Genomic DNA, 19,901 nt, shown 5'->3' on the forward strand with positions numbered 1-19,901 from the left:
AGACAACGAAGCGCATCTTTTGCCCAGACGGGATTCCTGATTATTGGCGAAATCATTGTAAATTTGACCGCCAAGTAGACTTTTGCCAAATACATTAATACATACCTATCAATACCATATGTGCTCTTCAGGGGTGTTGTCTTTTGCTCAAACATACTTGGCACATATGCATCACATGGAACTACGCAACTCAAGTGTAAATAGAGCATGTTGTTGTATTAATCTCATATTATTTCATTTTGGCTATAATTCGAGTTGCGTGTCTCATTCCGACACATCTATTGTCTATCGTTCACGGCCAAAAGCCACAGGTTGCGCGGGCTTATTGTCCAGGATCTTCTCGATCTCCTCCATGAGCTCGGGAGTCAGCTTCTCAGACAGCTGAAGGGACTTGCAGTTGTCCTCAATCTGCTCAACCTTGGTGGCGCCGAGGATGACGGTGCTGACGTTGGGGTTCTTGATGCACCAGGCTAGGGCGAGCTGGGAGGCGTTGGCGCCAAGCTTCTCGGCTATGGTGGTGAGCTTGCGGACCTTCTCGATCTTGGCCTGGCCCTCAGGCGACTGGAGCTTCTTGATCGTGTCCTCGAAGAAGGCCTTGTTGTTGGCGAACCGCGAGTCCTCGGGGATGCCGTCGTTGTATTTGCCGGTGAGCAGGCCCGAGGCCAGGGGCGACCAAATGGTGGTGCCGTACTGGAACTGCTGGAACAGGGGCTTGTATTCGACCTCGAAGCGCTCGCGGTGGAAGGCGTTGTACTGGGGCTGTTCGACGACGGGGGCGATCAGGTTGTACTTTTCAGCGATCTGAGTGGCCTCCATAATCTGGGTGGCGGACCACTCCGAGGTGCCCCAGTAGTAGGCCAGGTTGAGGTTGCGGATGACCTGGGTGAAGCCCTCGACGATCTCGCGCATGGGGGTGGCGTAGTCGGGGCGGTGGGCAAAGACGATGTCGACGTAGGGCTGCTGCAGGCGCTCGAGCGAGCTCTTGAGGCCCTCGACGACGTGCTTGCGGCTGAGGCCGCGGGTGTTGGGCTCCTTGCGTCCCGTGCCGAAGAAGACCTTGGTGGTCAGGACGTACTCGTCGCGCGGCCAGGCGAGCTCCTTGAGGGCCTGGCCCATCTCGACCTCGGACTCGCCGTTGGCGTACACCTCGGCCGTGTCGAAGGTGTTGATGCCATGGTCCCAAGCCGTCTGCAGGCACTTCTTGACGATCTCGCCCTTCTGCGTGCCGCCGTAGGTGAGCCAGCCGCCCAGGGACAGCACGCTGACCTTCAGGCCGGTGGGGCCCAGGTGGCGGAACTGCATGTCCTTGGGATCGAACATGGACTTGACGGCGGGCATCTTGGCGGTGGCTGGGGTGGTATGTCTGGTCAAGGTGGTGCTGAATGTACGGATGGAATTGGGTAGGAAGAGACGTCGTTGCATTCAGGGAATTGGTCTGCAGTTTGGTTGAGAGGAGAATGTCCAAGACAGGAGGAAGAGGACCGGACTGAGGGGTTTCTTCTGGATATATATATATATATTTATATATTTATATATTTATATATTTATATATTTATATATTTATATGTTATTCTCTAGAGCAGCAACCTCGCGTTTCTACCTAGAACTGTTTACGTATCATCCTGCTTGCCTGCTTACCCACCTGCGCCATCTCATGCACGTTTTGGGCGGTTTATCACGTTCCTAACTGGATACGGAGTAGGCAGAGTGTGCTGAAGTGGGTATGCAGCATGTCGCGCGGGTGATGCTGTCATTTGTATATGCGAACGTACATGACAGATATGGGAGAAAAACCGAGTTGTGACGCAACTTGCAAGCATTGTAGTATTGCTTCCCGGTGAATTTGCCAGCTTACCCCGCGTTGGCAGGAGCTATGGCGGGGCTTGCTTCAAACCCATTTCCCAGCCGGTGGGTGGTGGCCGGTGAAGTTTACGGAGCGACGATCGTGTCTCTCCTTCTCTCTCTGTGTCGTCTGTCCACTTCTGTACCCTTGTGGCAGGAAGATGGACGCTTACAAATCAACATTCACTCTACGATGACTGATGATTCTGCATTAGACGAAAATCGCCAGTTGTCTGTGGCTTAAGACCGACGTGCCTGTTCGGCGTTTACTGCGACGAAAGGGTTTACTCCCACCAAGGTTGTACTAGCACGCCTCCGTCTGCTACTTTAAATGTACGGCAATGCTGGCTGGCTGTTACTCAGCACTTGCCTATTCGCCAACCAATCATGCAATATCGACGTCACGCTACAACAGCTACGCACACGCATTTCCCGGGAGTCACGCCTCCGTCCGGATGTGGCCGGTCTGACTCATAGAGCCAAGGACATGTTGAATAATGCGATGCGGAAACAAATTATCGCCGAAAATTCTTCCGGCGGCATCATGCGTATTGTACTGCTATCATGGTCGACATTGGTACGATGGCAAAATATGTGATTCGCCATAGTGCGGGATAACCGTATTACATGTAAGAAGAAAAAGCATTCACAGACCGCACCTCGCCAGTCAAATAACCCATGGCACAGCACTTTCTTGGGGCTCGAATTACTGATGCTTCGCCCTCAGCGCAAGCAGTTGCATTCGTTTCTAGGTACCTCGCGTGTCATACCTATTTCCGCCTCAATAAGCCGCATTGGCCCACGTGTCTTCTCATCATCGTGCAACTGAGCCATCTAGACGCGCGAGCTCTCGCTGTTGGTAGGGGCGTGGATAGGCAGCTTGCGGTCGCCATCGTTTCCAGGGCCCCAGTACGACTCCTTCCACTTGACGCATTGGCAGTCCTTGAGACACTTCGGGGCGTCGGAGGTCAGCTGGCCACTATAGCAGTGAGTGTTGTTGTAGTACCTGGGAGACCGGCCGTGTTAGTATATAATCAGGAAAAGGAGGGGCCGGCTGTTGGTTGTGGTCGGGGATGGGGCTAGAATGACTGACCAGCACATGTAGGCTTCGATGTAGGAGTCTTCGCAGCTGATGATGTAGTTGTCCTGGGGTCCCAACTCTCCAAGCTGGGCAGCAGCATCATTGTCGGAATGAAGCTTGGCAGCCTCGGAGACCATGGCCTTTACTTCGTGGAGGCTGGGCTGGGCTGAGGCAGTTGAGCTGTCAGTGGTGGTGCCTGTGGTGGAAGTGGTCCTAGCCACCATCATGGTCAGCATGACCAGGAACGAGATTGTGAGAACCTATCACCAGCTTATTAGACTCGGGAAGAAGTCGATGATCCAGTTCAACTGACCATTGCGAGTGGATTAATTGGATGTGAGTGAGCTGGTGTAGTAGAGCTCGAGTGCTGTGTGGCCGAATATCGAGCACAAAGGTCGGTCGAATTGCGATGTGTGACAGAGCCGAGGAGTTGAAGTCAGCAAGCAAATATCTGGTCTGTGGTGCCCAAGCAATGGCGACAGAGGCAGAACCGAGAGTCGAAGCGACCTGGTGACTCAATTGATGTAGTAATTGCACAAAGTACGTATCTAGATCCTATGTCCTCAGCCTGACCATACACCTACGGCAACGCATTTAGATGGGTATTGGTGTTGGCCACAATCAGATGAACCGCTGCGTGGGACTACGTCTTAGTGATACTCACATTATGGTCATAGGAGTAAAACCCCGAAGTCACTCGTGGCAACTCGCTGAAATGCGATCAACCTATAGAGCGTACACTATCAAGTCAGTGGACTAAACAGTGTATATTCTAGTAGTTATTACAATAATTCCACCTAATTCCCCTATTCGGTTCCGTGAAGCTAATCGAATTGCTACTCTTCGTCTATGTGGCAAATCACTTGAATTATATACCGTCGTTATTAGCTATTTTGTCTCTCATAATTAATCGTAGTTGGTTGCAGTACAGGTGCCTGTGATCTTGTCGTAATGCGTGCCGGGATTCGCCAGACATTTCTTCATCTTAGTGATAGTTCCCTCGATATCCGCCATCCATCTCGTGCATTGGCCCGGACTGCCACCCCATGGGTTGCTGAGCTGCGTGGGGAGTAGCTGCTGTCTGTCCCGGAACCATACGACCCTGTCCGCTGGTTTGGCCAGGTGCCTCATAGAGCGGCTGTCCATATGCTTCGGCGGCAGGGGATATTGGTGAAACATTGTCTGCGCGTGTTGGCGAAACCGGCCTCAGCGAGCTGACACTTGGGCTTCCGGCGCTGGGCATGACAGCGAGTGCGGTGCTGTCGAGCTCGGGCTTTCCAGTGTCATTGTCTGGCGCAGCATTGAAATCTTGGGTGGCTTCCTCCTTATTACCCCTTTTTGCATGGCGGCGTCGCCACATGAAGTAGAACAAAATCGCACCAATAGCTCCCAGCCCGAGCACGACACCAACCACGGCCCCAGCAATGATTGGAACGTTGGATTTGGCGCCTTTGGAGGAATCTGTGCTGCTGCCGCCCGAGCTGCCGGAGTCTGCATCGGCACCGCTGGTGCCGGTAGGCCGTGGACCAGAGCCGCTGCCGTTTCCACTTCCAGTCCTGGCTGCAGGAGACGATTGTGCCACTGCTAAATCAGTATGCTGAAAACTTCAACGAGTGGGGTTTTCGTACCTGACTCTGTAATACCAGCTGGGACTGTCAAGCCCTTCGCAGCGCTACAATATATGTCCCAAACACTCAACGCTGAGCTAATGTCTGCCGATGCAGTCTTCTCACAAGAGTACCTCACGCCACTTGTGATCACTGCAGATACAAAGCCGGGCATACCTTCTTTGATACACACGCAAGATGCCAATGCTTTAGGTCCTGGAGGACACAGGTCATAGGTTTGCTGGGAATCACATTGTCAGAGGCGAGGTTTGTCTGTCACCCATGGCTTGGCTTACACTTAATACTCCGTATGACAATGCTGATTGGGCACACGGGGCAAGAGACCGGTATTCGGCCATGCCCGTCACATGGTACGTCACTAGCAAGAACGTAAGTATCCGATTCTGGTCTGTAACTGAGGAGGAGCTCGTACTGTCACCTGGCGGGTTCGTGGGGGTAGGGAACGAAGTTGTGCCATTCACCAGGCCGCAATATGCTGCGAATAAAGCTTGTGCCGAGGATACATCAGCTGTGTGGGACGAGCAAGAGGACTTGGCCCTCGTATTGATGGCCTGGCTAACTCGGAGGGAGTTTTGGTTCTTGTTGCAGACGCAAGGTGCTAATAGGCTGGCATCGGTAGGGCAAAGGTCGTACGTCTGTAGGTCGTTAGGCTTCCGGATGTTGCTTGAGGCTCATGCCACGTACCATGCTCCTTTCGTAAAGTTAGAAACTAGCATTCACATTTGGACGAAGGTGTTCTCTTCACCAAAACTGATAGATTGACCGGCTCGGATAAAACATACATAACATTGTACGACACTGCAGACGCCGCGCAGGGCGCAAGCGCTGCCATTTCTGGAAAGTCCATGATGTATTGCGACACTGTCTGCGTTGGCTTCGGGAACGGCGTGATATTTGCCTGGTTGCAGTAGGCAGAGTATACTCTCGAAGCGCTTGCCTGGTCATCCGTCGCAGTCGATCCGCAAGTCGAGCTCACCCATTTCGAGATACCGGATTGTACTACCGACGGCATGTTGCCCTTTGAACAGACGCAGGACTGCAAGTCGGTAGCGGCCTGCGGACAGGCAGAGACGGTCATTGACATAACATTCAACGACAGCGCTGAGGCAGCACAAGGCGCCTATACATATTAGCAGTATGCCTTTCTGGCGTTGAGACCAAATGTATGGAAATTGCAGGCTGACTGATACTGGCCTACATAATAATGGTAGGTGTTCGCAACAAGTGACCAACATCAACGATATCAACTTACCAACTCCGTGAAGATCGTCAAGTCTGTCACATAGACGATATCGGAAGCAGTCGCCAAAGACCCACTCAAGGCTAGCCATGATAGCCATCGCCTGCTTGTATCCCGCATATTTCGAATCCTTCCGCTGCGGTCACTAGGGAATCGGTGTTGTAGACTCGAAGGGATGTCGTGCGAGGGTAGAAAACCGATACCGAGTCTGATGCGAAGAGGTCCCTCTTAGGCTGCCAGAAGGCCGAAAGAAGAAAACGACTTGCAATTTCACAAGAAGGCGCCGTGCGAAGCGCTCGCCTCTTGGCATTTTCCTCAAACAATATCCCATGATTGATGCTGCAGTATTCCGCCCCTTGGCGCGTGGAGTAGTGAACCCCTGGCAGCTGAAAAGAAAGCGCCCATCTTCAGGCGGGAAGTCAGTTCTGCCCCATCGCGGCCAGACCAATCTTGGACAAGCCAGGGCAAAGCGCCATGATTAACCCCTGCTGATTGGGATGACTGAATAGGCGGGCGATAAACAGATACGTCGATCCGTTGAAACGGTTTGTCTGGCACTCCTCTCGCCAGAGTCTGGGCACGGAGTCACTCGTTCTTTTCGACGACGTGACCACCTGCGTGTGTCGTGACATCTACGGACGTTTCTTACACATAGGCGATATATAACTAATTGGCTCTTGGATTTATTCCCCAGATGGACGGTGGCGGACTACCTGGACACAATCAGAGCGTGTTGTGGCATTATGCTTTGAAAACGCCTTGGTTGTAGTGAGCATAGTCTGGACACCAAAGTCGATTAGACAACAGTAATAGACCGTACAGGACCTGAGAGTCAATTGTGACCGCGAGCCGCTAGTAATACAATTTGAGGTTCTTCGCCTATACAAGAGGCATTACCGTTTTGATCATGGGTAAAAAGGGAGAGACAGAGCCTCTCGTCGTCGCATCTGCTTGCAATCGGATGCTTAGGCCGTCAAGATCAGGCACCATAGCGGAAGGATTCCGCACGTCATGGAGGATTACAGTAAAGTTTAGAGCTATGGCCTGTGCTGCTTGTCGAACCTCTTCGCTGGAATTCTTCGAGTTCTCCAATTCGTTCTATTCACGGGTATCTTCATCTGCTCAAATCGTTTTTCGCATGTTGAGCAAACTCTTTTTTCATTTTACCACATCAACTGTAGACCAATACCCACACAACGATTGAGACATGTCGTGGTCTAAACTGGCCTACATATGGCACATCGCCATCGAGACTCCAGCAGCCCTCAGTTTCATCCTGACGCCCGAGAAACAATTACCTGGATGTTCACCAGCAGCCGAACTGATCTTGAGGCAATATGGAGGTCTATTGCTTTCCAGCGTTCTGTTGTCCGTTGTGATGCTGGTTTCTCCGAGGATGGCTCATCGAAATAATGGTTTCTTTGCTGCCGCGCTTGGGAGCTACCATCTCTGGCCAGTATATCGCGCTTATATGCGTCTCACAACCGACGTGGGCGGGGATGTAGCTGCTCCGTCACTCCTGGGTGGTCCAACTGTGCACATCGTGGCGCACCTCATTGGTCTTGCATTATTCTCAGTTGCGGCTCTCGGTTGAAGCTCACCAATGGCGACTACCAGCATGTGTAGGCTTGATGCCATCACTTGCCTCGGGGTGCAGAGGAGCCATGCTGTTCGAACATCAACGTAACTTTGCAAAGGCTGCTACTTCATAGTCGAAGACTGCAAGTTATTTGTATAAAATCAGAGAACATTATTGCTCTAGGTATCATGGTACGAGTCATAGATATTTACCGGATTCGCTGCTAGGGATTGTAGGCTGTCAAGCTGTATCGTCTTGCTGGCCGTGCATACACATACCCACAGTCAATAACCTACGTGTAGCACTTAAGTACAGAGCCCTCATTGACCGCTCTGTCCATGAGATGAACACAACATTACATGTACATTCAATAATGCGAAATGCTTGCTATTATTGCTTTTGCGACGTTTTTGGTAAAGAGGTGGTATTTCTCAGCTATCCGAATCGACAGATGTGACTCGTTTCCCTCCAGAACCCGTTGAAAGGAGTGACTGGTAAAAAGGACATTCAGCTCTTGGCCAATGGTTTGAATGATTCGAGGTACTGGTGAAAGTGACGTCTGGCCTGAAAATTGGGGAGGCTGGAAACCCAAGTGGGCCTGAACAACCAGCACATTAGGCGCTAGATGATTACGGTTTAGCTCCCCAAGCTCTCTGTCAACTATCGCTCTTGCGCTGTGCAAGCTGTCACTCAAGTTTGGTAGCAACAACAGCCTTGCCTGACCGTTGTTGCAGTAGTCAGTCGCGCCTTCCATTCCGAAAACAGAGCATCGACTTGGAGCTCCAACCAACCATCAAAGGAAATTCTCATCTCTTTCGACCTTTTGGCGACTTGCCGTTTTTTTTTCCGCATCCACCACCTTTCAGTCGGCCACTCTCGATCTAGCCGTTTGTTCTGGTCGGCAGGTTTCACGCGACTGCCATTCCTTTAATCCGGTTCTTTTCTTTTTGTTCTCGCGTGTTCCGATTCTACGCCAGGGATAGCAAACCTTTTTGTTTGCACCTCGTGGGGTCTGCAATTCCTTCCATCGCGACTAATCATTCCACATCACACCTCCCCAACGGCATTCTTCGATTTGACCTTGGTATTCGATTTCCCCATCGACTGCCCATGACACCAAGCTCGGCCGCTCGACATCGATAAGATGGCCGCCGCCGACGTCGATATCGGCTACCTGGCGGCCCATCTGGGCACGCCAGAGGACACTTTGACTTCGGTTACCACCAATCCGACAGCTGATCTCGTCAATGCCGTCTTGGCTGCTGTTATGGCAAAGGCCCACGACTACGATGGCCTGTACTCGCAAAAGCTACAGCTGGAAGTGGAACTTGAGACAAACGTTCGAGGTGCCGAGGCGCAACGCGATCGCAGCAATGAAACCGCGAAGAAGGCGCTCAAGGATGTCGAGGAGATCCGCGAGAAATTGAAGCAGGAAGGTAAGCTACATATCACACGCATCGTTAAGCTGGCAGACTGTTTTCGTTTGGGTTTCTGCATCATCCCACGATGTTAGCTTGACCCCAACATGGAACTAACGGTACTTTCCCAGAAACGACCCGGCAGAGTCTAGAGAACGAACTCCAGTCAGTCAAATCATCGAGCAGCACTTCGGCCGCCGAAGTCGAGACGTTGCGCACCCGCATAAGTTCCCTTGAGCTTTCGAACCGCGATACTCTTGCTATCATCGAGACCAAGAACAAAGCGAACGACAGTCTCTCGCAAGAGCTTCAGGCGCAACACCAGAAGAACCTGAAGCTTGCGCAGGAGGTTGCGACCTTGCAGCAATCCATACAGTCGGCCCAGGCTGCCGCTACTACCGTCAAGTTCAGGGAACAGTCACTGCAGCAACAGCTGTCAATGGCGCAAAGCAGTGCGGACTTCTACGAAACCGAGACAAAGAAGAAACAGGAAGAGGCACTCAAGTACCGGAAGGAGAAGGGCGCACGTTTGAGCGAACTTCAGAACAAGGTCAACGACCTGACGGGCGAACTCGAAGCCAAGACACGTACCGAACAGCAACTCCGAAAGCAGCTAGAGCAGGCTCAGAATAAGACCGAAGAGGTTCTTTCCACATTGCAGCGAGAGAGAGAAGCGTTTGCGCGCAAGGAACAGAATTACAACCAAGATCTCGAGTCTCGGGATCGACTCGTACAGTTGAAGGATGAGCTTCTCCAGAGCCAGAAGAAACGGTTGTTGGAGGTGGAGTCGAGAGTTGACATGGTCAAGAAGGAGGGCGAGGATGCCGTCAGAAATGCACATGCGCAGTTGGCACAGGCTCAGCAGAACTACGACCAAGCTACCACTGAGATGGAAAGTCTACAGGCTGAGATTGCACGACTTCAAGAGTCTGCGCCAGTAGCCACCTCTCCTGCGCCTCCCGGCTCGGCACCCCAGACCCCTCGGCCCACGAACGGCTCAATGTTTGGACGTCCCAGTTCGCCCTTTGGAACACCTGTTTCTGCTAGAAAATCCGCAACTTCGGCCACACAAGCGATTTCGGAGAACGCCACCCTGAGAAACCAGCTTTCAAGTGTACGATTCGAAAACCAGAAGCTTCGCGAGGAGATCGACGATATGATGAGTCAGTTGGAAGCTAAGATTCCTGAGATTGACGAACTGTCTTCTGAGAATGTTCGTCTGCAAAAGGAGATCCAGAACATGTCTCATCTGTCCGACGAAAGCTTCAAGGAGCGAGACGTCGCAAAGAAGGCAGCCAAGAAAGCCGAGGTTGCCTTGTCCAATGCTCAGGTTGAAGGAAACATCCTGCGCAGCCAATTGAGGGACCTGAGTGCCCAATTGCAGATGATGATCTTCAACTTGGAGCATCGCGACCAGGAGTTGACACTTGAAGAGACACTACAACTCCAACGCATTGCCCGCGCCGATGGTTTCACAAATGAGGAAATGTCTGATGTCGACACATTGGTCACCGAACGTCTGGTGGTCTTCCGCGACGTCAAGGATTTGCAAGAGAAGAACCAGGAACTTCTCAACATCATTCATCAGCTGTCAGAAGAGATGAAGAACGATGCCGAGGCCTCGGAAAAGCAACAGGCCCTCGAGGATCGCAACGAGAATGTCCGGCTGAAGGAACAGATCAAGGAGTTTGAAGACCGTCTTAGGACCTTTGCTGCCAGAACCAAGAGCATTATGTCGGAGCGAGATATGTTCCGTCGTATGGTGGAGGAGCGGGTATCAGCCGAGGAGATGTCATCTGCTTTGGGCAGAGACAGCAACGTGCTTGCAAGCATCGAACAAAATTCTGTCGCGGGTGAAGATGCCTCGGATTATACGACCCTGCTTAGGGACCTTCAACAAAATTTCGATGCTTATCGCAACGAGCAGAAGATTGACCGAGAGACACTGAACAACCAACTCAGCGAACTTTCTACTACAAAGCATAATCTGCAGCTCGAAATCGCCAAGACCCAAAGCCAGCTTTCTACCTCCCAGGAACGGTTTAGCATACTGCAGAGCAATTTTGAATCAGCCCAGAGCGAGAACAAGGAGTTGCAGAAGAGGATCCAGGCACAGAGCGAGTCAGCCGCCAGGCAGGATACTCGGACGCAGCAAGCCATCGAGGAGCTTATTGAGACCAAGGGCCAATTGGAAAGCACTCGTAACGAGATAGCAAACCTACGGCTTGAGAGAAACATGTTTAAAGACATGGAAAAGCGACTCACCAAGACCAACGAAAGCCTTCAAGAGGAAAAGGCACGTCTCAGTGGCTTACTCGCAACACACGAGAACCTCAGGAATGAGCGTGACATAAGCGAGGCGGAGCTCAAGCGTCGGGCGCAATCCGAGATTGAAGCTCTACAAACTGAACTGAGCTCTCTTAGGAAGAAACTCAGTGATGAGCAGGAAGAGAATAGGAAGTTGCAGCAGCGCAAAGAATACGACACGCAGCAACTCCAGAAGCGCATCGATGACCTTTCATCCAACCTAAGCAAAATCCGCGAGGAGCTCGTTGCCACCAAGACAATGAAAGACAACCTTCAAGTGCGCAACGACGAGTTGACGATCCAGCTGAACAGCGCCGCCGAGAAAGCTGAGCGACTTCAACCTCGACCTACCCCTCGACCAGGTACTGCCGCTGCCGGTATGGATCAGACAGGTGGGCTGGACGCAGATGAGCGCATCCAGGAGCTCATACACGAGGCTGCTGATTTGAAACGCGACCTTGACTTGACGAAGTCTCAGCTGGAGAATGCCAGACTTCAAAATGAGGAATACAAGGAACTCACTGAAGCTGTTGAGGAAGATCTACGAACCATCACGACCAGCCAGGACGAATACGCTGCAAGCATGGACGCGCAGCTGGCCGCCAAGGATGAATCAATCAAGGAGCTCGAGCAACGTGTGGAAGAGATCTCTGCTGAACTTGCTAGATCCAACAGCGAGTTATCTACTCTCCGGGACTCACAAAACGACGTGGCCCAACGCTTCCAAGACGAGAAGGCCATCTTGGATGAAGAGATCAAGCGCCTCAAGGATCAAGAAGTCAACTACAGCGAGACGGCACGTTATCACCAAGAGGACTTGCGAACCCAAGCGGAGATTGCTAGTAATGCGCAGCATGCTTATGAGAACGAAGTCACCAAGCATGGAGAGACAGCCAAGTCTCTATCAACGACACGCGAGCAATACAACCAGCTGAAGACAGAGGTAGCCACTTTGAGAGTCGAGGCAGAGTCGGCTCGCGCCACTCTTTTGCAGAATGAAAGCTCTTGGGATGATCGTCGCAAGAGGATGGAACAGGAGCTTTCTGAGCTGCGGACTAGACATGATGGGGCGGATGCACAAAACAAGTTACTTCATCAGCAGCTTGACAGTGTCTCGGCTCAAGTTGCGACATTGCAACAAAATCGTGCGGCAATGGGCGATTCGTTGGAGGCAATTGAAGCGCAGCCATCGTCATCCTCCGAAGGTCAACTCCGCGAGCTAGCCAGTTATCTTCGTCGCGAGAAGGATATCTTGGAGGTCCAGTACGACCTCAAGCTCAGTGAGGCCAAGCGTTTGCAAGAACAGCTTGACTACACCCAGTCGCAGCTTGACGAGGCTCGGTTGAAACTTGAGCAAGAGCGACACAGCAACTCCGATAGCCAACGTGCATCCATGTCTCACAAAGATCTCATGAACAAGCTGGAAGAGCTCAACGTCTACCGGGAAAGCAACGCCGTTCTAAGAGAGCAAACCCGCAAGGCCGAGGAGCAACTCTCAACGAAGACGACTGTGATTGCTGAGTTGGAATCCAAGATCCAGCCGCTGGAAGCGACTATCGAAGAATTGCAAAGCCAACAGGCCTTCAAGGAAGCTGAGATCAAGCAACTACACGAAGACAGAGACCGTTGGCAAAAGCGAACTGAGGACATCCTGGCCAAGCACGGACGCACTGATCCTGCAGAGGTCGAGGAACTCAAACAATCTGTCGCTGCCTTGGAAACGGAAAAGACTGCGCTGCAAGAAGCTGAAACAAAGCTCAAGGAGAGAGTGCGGGAGCTCGAAAAGGAAGTGGAGGAGAATGAAACCAAGCTCAGCAACAGGCTGGCTCAGCAAAAAGAGAGCTTCACAAACCAGTTCAAGCAGAGGCTAAGCCAGGCGAGGCAGGCACAGACCGATGCACTCAACGAGAAGACGACTATCCTTTCCGAACGGGACAATCTTCAAAATCAACTCCAGGACGCCAACGCACAACTGGCGTCAACACGGGAAGAGTTGGAATCCGAGCAGAAGGAACGCCTGGCTGCTGCGGAACAGATCAAGAGCTTTCAGGCACAGGTACAGTCATTACAAGAAGAGGCATCGCGGAGCAAGGATCCGGCACCAACGGCTGCCACTGATGCACCCCCGGCTGCAGAAGAGGGCGTTACTGCAAGCTCCGAGAACACCACGGAGCTTGAAAGGCAACTCGCCGAAGCCAGATCTGAACTTGAGAACGTTAGCACTCAAAAAGCTTCCATCGAACAAGAACTCGGGACCGTCCGCAGTCAGCTCGAGTCCACTATCTCTGAGAGAGACCAGGCATTGGCTCAAGCGCAAGCTGGTACATCCGATTCTGATGTCAATATGGAGAACAGTGGCACTCCGTCTGTTCCTTTGACCGACGCTGAGCGGCAAGCACTCGAAAAGAAGATTACGGATGCGGAAGCCAAGGCAGCTGAGCTTGAAGCTAAGGCTCGCGAACTGGAAGAGAATGAGCAGGCCCGACTTCGAGAACGGAGTGAGAAGATGAAGGCGCAGTTGAACAACAAGCTTAAGGAGAAGGCTGCTCAAATGGAGACAGAGAGAGAACAGTTCAAGCAGGAGAAGGACAAGATACAGGAGCAATTCAAATTGCAATTGGAACAGGAGAGAAAGATATGGGAGGTTGAGCAGGGTTCGACACCAGCGGATACAAAGCCGCCTGCAACACCATCGAAAGCACCTGTGCCAAGCACCCCCAGCGGAACGCCCGCCATACCCACCAATCTCGAGAACGAGGCCGAGGTTAGGGACTTTATCGCTAAGAACCCGACAGTGAAATCTATCCTGGCGAACAACATTAAGACTAAGATCGCCCAGGAGGTTAATAAGCTGAAGGCGGAATGCGAGCAGCTGCATGTGCCCAAGGCCGAGGTGGACGTTAAGATTGCACAGGCCAGGGAACAGGCACAGAAGCTGATGCAGTCGAAGACCGTACTGCAAGTGAATATGGCAGACAACAAAACTAGAGCTGCCACCGCCAAGCTGGCTGTGGTGGAGACTGCTGCGAAGGAGACACCCCAACGACCAGTCGTCGAGGTTTGGGATATAGCCAAGGTTGCAAAAGCACCTCCGCCAGCGCCTAAGCAGCCAGCGCCGGCCGTTGCATCGCCTGCCGCATCAACACTGCCACAGGCACCAAAAGCTCCGTCGGGTAAGTTGAGAGCCCAACCAGGAAGTTTCACGATTCTTACTAACATGAGTACAGCGCCCGAGTCAGCCCCCAATGGCGCATCGTCTCAGGTAGCCAAGCCTGCTGCTGCCGGTGGTTCATCTTTGCCCAAGCTTGCTCCGGCACCCGCGAATCCCTTCGCGCCTGCAAATGCGACCAACCCCAGCGCTGCGCCCCCGTCTTCGTTGCCGCAGCCCCCGCCTGCCCAACAGAAAACGAACATCCCCGCACCCGGCACTCAGGTCAGGAGTGGGCTCCGACAACCCAGTGGTCCTTACCAAGCACCCCGAGGCGGTGCTGCCAGAGGTGGCCGCGGCGGAGGTCGAGGTGGAATGCAAGGCAGAGCAAGCCTGAATGCTGCTGCTGGCGATTTCCAGCCCGGCAACAAGAGGCCTCGTGGAGAGTCTGACGTCGGTGCTGGCGCCAAGAGGCAGAGGGGTGGCGGTCCTGCTGGTCAATAGAGCTCCCAGCCGGGCGACCACGCCGATGCCGACGACGCCGCTGCCTACTCACTCGCTAGTAGAACAAGACGTAATTTGAGGGGCCGGTAGGCTAGACCTGCTTTAGGAAGGGGGAGGCTGAAATGTAAACACATTATTATGTACTATGCTGGGTGATGAAAAGAAAAGTTCACGGGTTGCTTGCTATGCTTCTCTTGAAAATTGACTACAGCACTCAAGTCTACTTAAGAACAGCAAGCAAGCACGAAAGCTTGCCTTGTGCGATATGGTGTTCGGGTTGTCATTTGGTTTTATGCAGGGTTCTATGCGGCATATCATAGGTGTTGACATAAATAAATCATTCCTTTGTTGTACAATACAATACAATCCCTGACTTTACTGTATATCTATGATGTTTCACAGGGGGGCTGGCATGGGGCTTTGGTGTGTTTGATATGTTTCTTGATTCCAAGTATATGCTTTTATATATCCAAATATGTCCGTATATAGTCTTTTTTCCATCCATTATATGCCTTCTCTTTCCAGGTCACATCTCTCCTATCTTACTTACCTGTTGTCCGAACTGTAAATGCGCCCCTTTCCTAAAAAGCAGCTTCCCTTCTCATAAGCACATATTGATCATGTGGGCACGGGTTGTTCGGGCACCAGTGATCCAAGCCGACCGCTTGAACATGTGGGCAAGGGCAATAGTGATCGTCCCCGGGCCGCACGTCTGCGTGAGGGCAAGGACAATAGTGGTCCATCAAAACCTCATCTTGCCACTCGGGCCGATCGACGTTTGCGTCCCTACCAGAATGTTGTGGGCGGCGTTCGGTCTGCTTCCAGAGCTCGAGAATACGCACATCACCATTGCAGACGTACTTTCTGCTACCGACGTCCATGAACCCTGTCGGCGAGCCTGTAACGTCGGTCGTCACGTAGATGTGGCCATGCACATTAACATGAGTTGTGCTGGTGCCGAAAGCCGCAGTGATGTGGTTGTCTTTCCTGATCATCTTCCACTCGACGAATTTTCCCGACTCGTCCACGATTGGCACCCGATTGCCGTACTTATCATAGACATATCCGTAGTTGTGAACCCGAGACCTGATCCAGACATGGGTTGCGCCTACCTGGACCGCCACCCTCTGGACAATGTCCTCTATCGCTGCCTTCTTATTCTTTTCATGTTCTTCTGGTAGATCGCACATCCATTGTGCTGCAGGGTCAGTCAGCTGCCCCTTGCCTACTGTTACAACACGTCCCGCCGCGCGGTAAGTGGGCGGCGGTCCACCAAGGGGTAGTGGCATCCCAATATTCCACCTCGTGTCTTGGTCTGAAACAGCAATGCATTGAGCCATGATAGCTGGTGGTTAGTTATTTCTAGAAATGTACTCCGTGATGTGATCCTGTCTGTCGTATTCAGGTGTTGCGGGTTTTTATTTAGTCTTTGCTTGCTCGTGCTGTGCTTCATCCTCATCCTCGGTCAGGGCAGACTGCACCTCTTTTATCATACCCATGATTACATTGAGTGCATTTCGTTGTATCTAGTCATCACAATAGGAGTTGTTATGTCTTTGAGCCTCTCGCTTTTGTATGCCAAATAAGAAGATATGGGCTAGATCTACCGCCATAGACCGTCGCAAAGAGGAAATACCTCAATGATTCAGATATGCCGAGGAAAACTGTCCAGTAGGCAACAAAGGAAGTTATCCGACAGGGCAAAGCATGCATCATTCAACTTGCAGTGGAAACCCATTGAACAAGGCTTGGCTAGATACCCTGGCAGCCGGAAAGTGCAGACAAAGACGATGGGTTTTAATAAAGGGCGCTTTCTTCAGTCTCCTTTGTTAGCTGTACATCCAAGGATTTTCCAATTGTATGCGGAACGTCCAGTGGCGCTTGAATTTGCAATTTTAACAAGGCCAAGCAGGGCGTGGTGGTGACTGCCATATTCCTACCTTCTGTTCGCAATACCAAAACGAAACGTCTCCAAACTTATTAGGGGCCAAAACCCCAAGTCGACGATACCCTTGCCTGTCCATTTTACATGATCTTTCTGGCTGTGCTCCAGAACTAGAGTGCAGAATATGGATCGCCGATATTCCCCAACCCCGGGGAGGAACAGGAGAGGGCGGCAAAATCGCCATCGTAATAATGGCAGCCGAGATAGCAGACGACCGGGTGGCAATTACCGTGGTGCTTACAGGCACCAAGATGATAGACAGCGATACGATCCCTACCACTATAACCGGGACCGAGATCAAAGACAACCAGGTTGGCACCAGGAAGGGAGGGGGTGTGAATGTTGCCGAGGCTACTGGTATGACTATTTCCGGCGCCACTTCGGGGTATTCGACGACGTGAGGCGCCGCCGCGAAGAATCACCAGAGGATAGACGTCGCGCAGTTCAGGAACGAAGTGCAAGCCAAAACAGAGGCCCACCATCACGCCGCGCTGAGCTCGAGCCCGAGACCCAAGGCATGATGTACTACAGCACCCCTGACGAAGAGTGGGATCACGAGAATAAGGAGCGATATAGTCCTGGTGGGTTCCATCCCATTGTGCCTGGTGACAGACTCGGCTACCGAGGCAAGTACAAGGTTGTCAATAAACTTGGATGGGGTTACGGGTCAACCGTATGGTTATGCAGAGACTGGGAGAGCGATTCGTGGCGAGCAGTGAAGGTGCTACAGGCCAACGACTCGAGCGAAGAGAACAACGAGCTCAAGATCTTCAAACTTTTAGAGCATGTGGACCGGGAGGAGCTGGAGCGTAACCATGTCGGCTTGCCTGAAAGCTACTTTTGGCAGGATGGTCCGAACGGGAGGCATCTCTGCTTCGTGTCAAAGCTCGTAGTAGCCATGGACTTAGACCCTCCAGCCGGCTACGGGCTTCACAGCCCTACTTTGTTGACTGATCTGTGCTATCAGCTGGCTGTGGCTTTGAAATTCCTACACAGCAAAGGCATATGCCATGGGGATATTCGAATGCAGAACATCGGGATTCGTTTAGGCGACGCCGTCGACAAGCTCGGTCCGCGTGAGCTGGAACGGCGCACTGGAGAACCCCTGATACATTCCGAGGTAAAGAGACTGTCTGGCCGACCAGCGTACCCACATGCGCCTGACGACATTTACTGCAGTGGTTCGCTCACGCATTTGGACTCGAAGTACCAAACCGGTAATCTCGTCTTGATAGACTTTGGCTTGTCTTACGAGATTGCCGGATTGCCTCAGGAGCAGATGTCCTACCGATCTAACGCGGCCCCTGAGCTGCTGTTCAAGCGCTCCCCGAGAGGGCCAGCGACCGATATCTGGGCTCTGGCTTGTGTTTTCGTAAAACTGAGAACCCCATACTGCCTTGTCTCTGTATTTGACACATGGGTTCGAGTCTTACAGAAGATGGAGTGGCGCTGGGGGCCGTTACCGGAGATCTATAGAACCGATGTTGCAGCCAAGATGCTCGAATTCGATGAATACTCCGCTGATGAGAAGCGCGACACGGCCTGGAAATCTGGAGATCCTTTGTCGATACCTATCACCCTCGAGGCCTACCAGCAAACCAAGAACGACTCCTCTAATGCTACGGCGAGGACGATACACCACTTCCTCGATATGGCACAACAGGCTTTCAAATACCAACTTACTGAGGAACATATACCTTGGGAGTTCAATTTCTACGATGGTGACAGCGATGAGTATAATTCCGATGAGAGTGACAGCGACGTCAACTCGAAGAAGCGTAAAGCTGCCAGATCCCCCGTCGAATCAGCACACGACGAAATCACGAAACGCCGTCGTAGTACGGTGTCATCGGAGACCCACGGGGATAAGTCTACCGTCTCAGAAGTTACAGATAATGCCGGGCTAGAGTCTAATAGCGACACTGCTGTTACCAGAAAGGGGCTGAGGGCTGACATACAGCGCGCGATAGACAAAGGGCGGAGCTACAAGAGAGGCGAATTCCCCAACTCTTCCAATCCATGCATATGTGATTGGGACGATGCTCGTGGCGGGCGTTGTATTCGTGTCAAAGACACCTGTACAGCTGAGCAACATTGGTACGGCGACCCTGACCTATTAGTCGTTTGGCAGATGAGCAAGAACGAACAAAAGGTATTTGCGGACCTGCTTGAAAGCATCTTCAAATACGAACCCAAAGATCGCCTGACCATAGAGCAAGTCCTTGGTCATCGCTGGTTCAAGCAGAGGAAAGAGGCGCACAAGGAGTAACGGCCGATTCAGGGTGGTGGCCTACCCCTGAAATATCACAAGGGAAAAGGGGAAGATAGTTACGTCTGCATTGGATCTTGTTTAGCTCAAATAATTACCAAATTAACTGTACACCACATAATCCAACACGTGAACATGAAGCTCTCATTTTTGAACATTACGGCCGCTTGGTTCGCTACGGTCTCTGTTTTAGCAATCTTTGCGTCCACTGTGCCCAATGTACTTCCGAGGGCAGCTTTACGCCGGCTTGCGTCCGGTAATATAATCATGTGTATTCTTGGCACCTCACGAAATATTGGCTCGCGGGGAACACCATCCACAATCGCTTCCGTGTCTGCTATACGCATGGTTCATGCATGCGATGCGGCGTGGGGAAGGTGCGTAGACGTATCCGACAAGTAACAGATGACTGATGGGTTAGCTGTGGCCCAAATTTGTCCGACTGCTGTGCCGCCCTCCTACATGCATGCAGACATACGAAAAGGGATTTGCGGCCAGTGTAACTGCATGACTAAGGGCATGTGATACGAAGAAGTACGAAGGCCGTTTCCACATAGTGGCGGCGGTCCAAGGGTCAGCGTTGGCTATCATAACCGCAATATCGCTGTGATGTTAGGAGACCACGATGGCCGAGTTTGCATATTTCGAGGCTCTGGAGCATGTAGTTGAAGGGTTATGGCGACTACGTCCTTGCTAAGTGATTGAGCTGTCAATATGTCTTGGGCGATTGACAAACCCTCAGCTGATAGGACAACGACTTTATATTGATGCATGTTTGAGATGCGTGAGGTGAATTCCTGTTGCTTGCTAAAGAAAGGACTATTTCCACCAATCTCCGGGGCCAGAATCTCAAAGCCAAGTGGTGTCCCGAGCATCATCACCGATTGGTACTTGAGCAGCACCCCTTCCCCGAATGCAAGCCCATAAGGTTCGCCAAGTG

At 52.0% G+C, this 19,901-nt stretch overlaps 6 protein-coding genes across 6 annotated transcripts; 2 read left to right on the forward strand and 4 right to left on the reverse strand.

Moving 5' to 3' along the window:
• Window positions 1-285: 285 nt before the first annotated feature.
• Window positions 286-1,338, reverse strand: PG998_013531 (uncharacterized protein; the record flags this gene model as incomplete). The annotated part of the gene is made up of 1 exon (XM_066880347.1): window positions 286-1,338. One exon carries the CDS (start codon window positions 1,336-1,338, stop codon window positions 286-288), a length of 1,053 nt encoding a protein of 350 aa, XP_066724486.1.
• A 1,338-nt stretch (window positions 1,339-2,676) lies between these two features.
• PG998_013532 (uncharacterized protein) lies at window positions 2,677-3,159 on the reverse strand (the record flags this gene model as incomplete). Its single annotated transcript, XM_066880348.1, has 2 exons — window positions 2,677-2,848; window positions 2,936-3,159. 2 exons carry the CDS (start codon window positions 3,157-3,159, stop codon window positions 2,677-2,679), a joined length of 396 nt encoding a protein of 131 aa, XP_066724487.1.
• Window positions 3,160-3,908: 749 nt separating this feature from the next.
• Window positions 3,909-5,911, reverse strand: PG998_013533 (uncharacterized protein; the record flags this gene model as incomplete). The annotated part of the gene is made up of 7 exons (XM_066880349.1): window positions 3,909-4,504; window positions 4,552-4,771; window positions 4,827-4,909; window positions 4,964-5,186; window positions 5,236-5,242; window positions 5,334-5,671; window positions 5,804-5,911. The coding sequence occupies 7 exons, from the start codon at window positions 5,909-5,911 to the stop codon at window positions 3,909-3,911; spliced, it is 1,575 nt and encodes a 524-aa protein (XP_066724488.1).
• Window positions 5,912-8,514: 2,603 nt separating this feature from the next.
• On the forward strand, window positions 8,515-14,747 carry PG998_013534 (Tetratricopeptide- MLP1/MLP2-like protein; the record flags this gene model as incomplete). Its single annotated transcript, XM_066880350.1, has 2 exons — window positions 8,515-8,806; window positions 8,920-14,747. 2 exons carry the CDS (start codon window positions 8,515-8,517, stop codon window positions 14,745-14,747), a joined length of 6,120 nt encoding a protein of 2,039 aa, XP_066724489.1.
• Window positions 14,748-15,328: 581 nt separating this feature from the next.
• On the reverse strand, window positions 15,329-16,087 carry PG998_013535 (uncharacterized protein; the record flags this gene model as incomplete). Its single annotated transcript, XM_066880351.1, has 1 exon — window positions 15,329-16,087. One exon carries the CDS (start codon window positions 16,085-16,087, stop codon window positions 15,329-15,331), a length of 759 nt encoding a protein of 252 aa, XP_066724490.1.
• A 796-nt stretch (window positions 16,088-16,883) lies between these two features.
• On the forward strand, window positions 16,884-18,961 carry PG998_013536 (CMGC/SRPK protein kinase; the record flags this gene model as incomplete). Its single annotated transcript, XM_066880352.1, has 2 exons — window positions 16,884-17,049; window positions 17,136-18,961. The coding sequence occupies 2 exons, from the start codon at window positions 16,884-16,886 to the stop codon at window positions 18,959-18,961; spliced, it is 1,992 nt and encodes a 663-aa protein (XP_066724491.1).
• Between the last annotated feature and the right edge of the window lie 940 nt (window positions 18,962-19,901).

This window comes from Apiospora kogelbergensis, assembly GCF_038363985.1.
Source record: "Apiospora kogelbergensis strain CBS 113332 chromosome Unknown utg000009l_segment0_segment0, whole genome shotgun sequence".
Taxonomy (NCBI): Eukaryota; Fungi; Ascomycota; class Sordariomycetes; order Amphisphaeriales; family Apiosporaceae; genus Apiospora; species Apiospora kogelbergensis.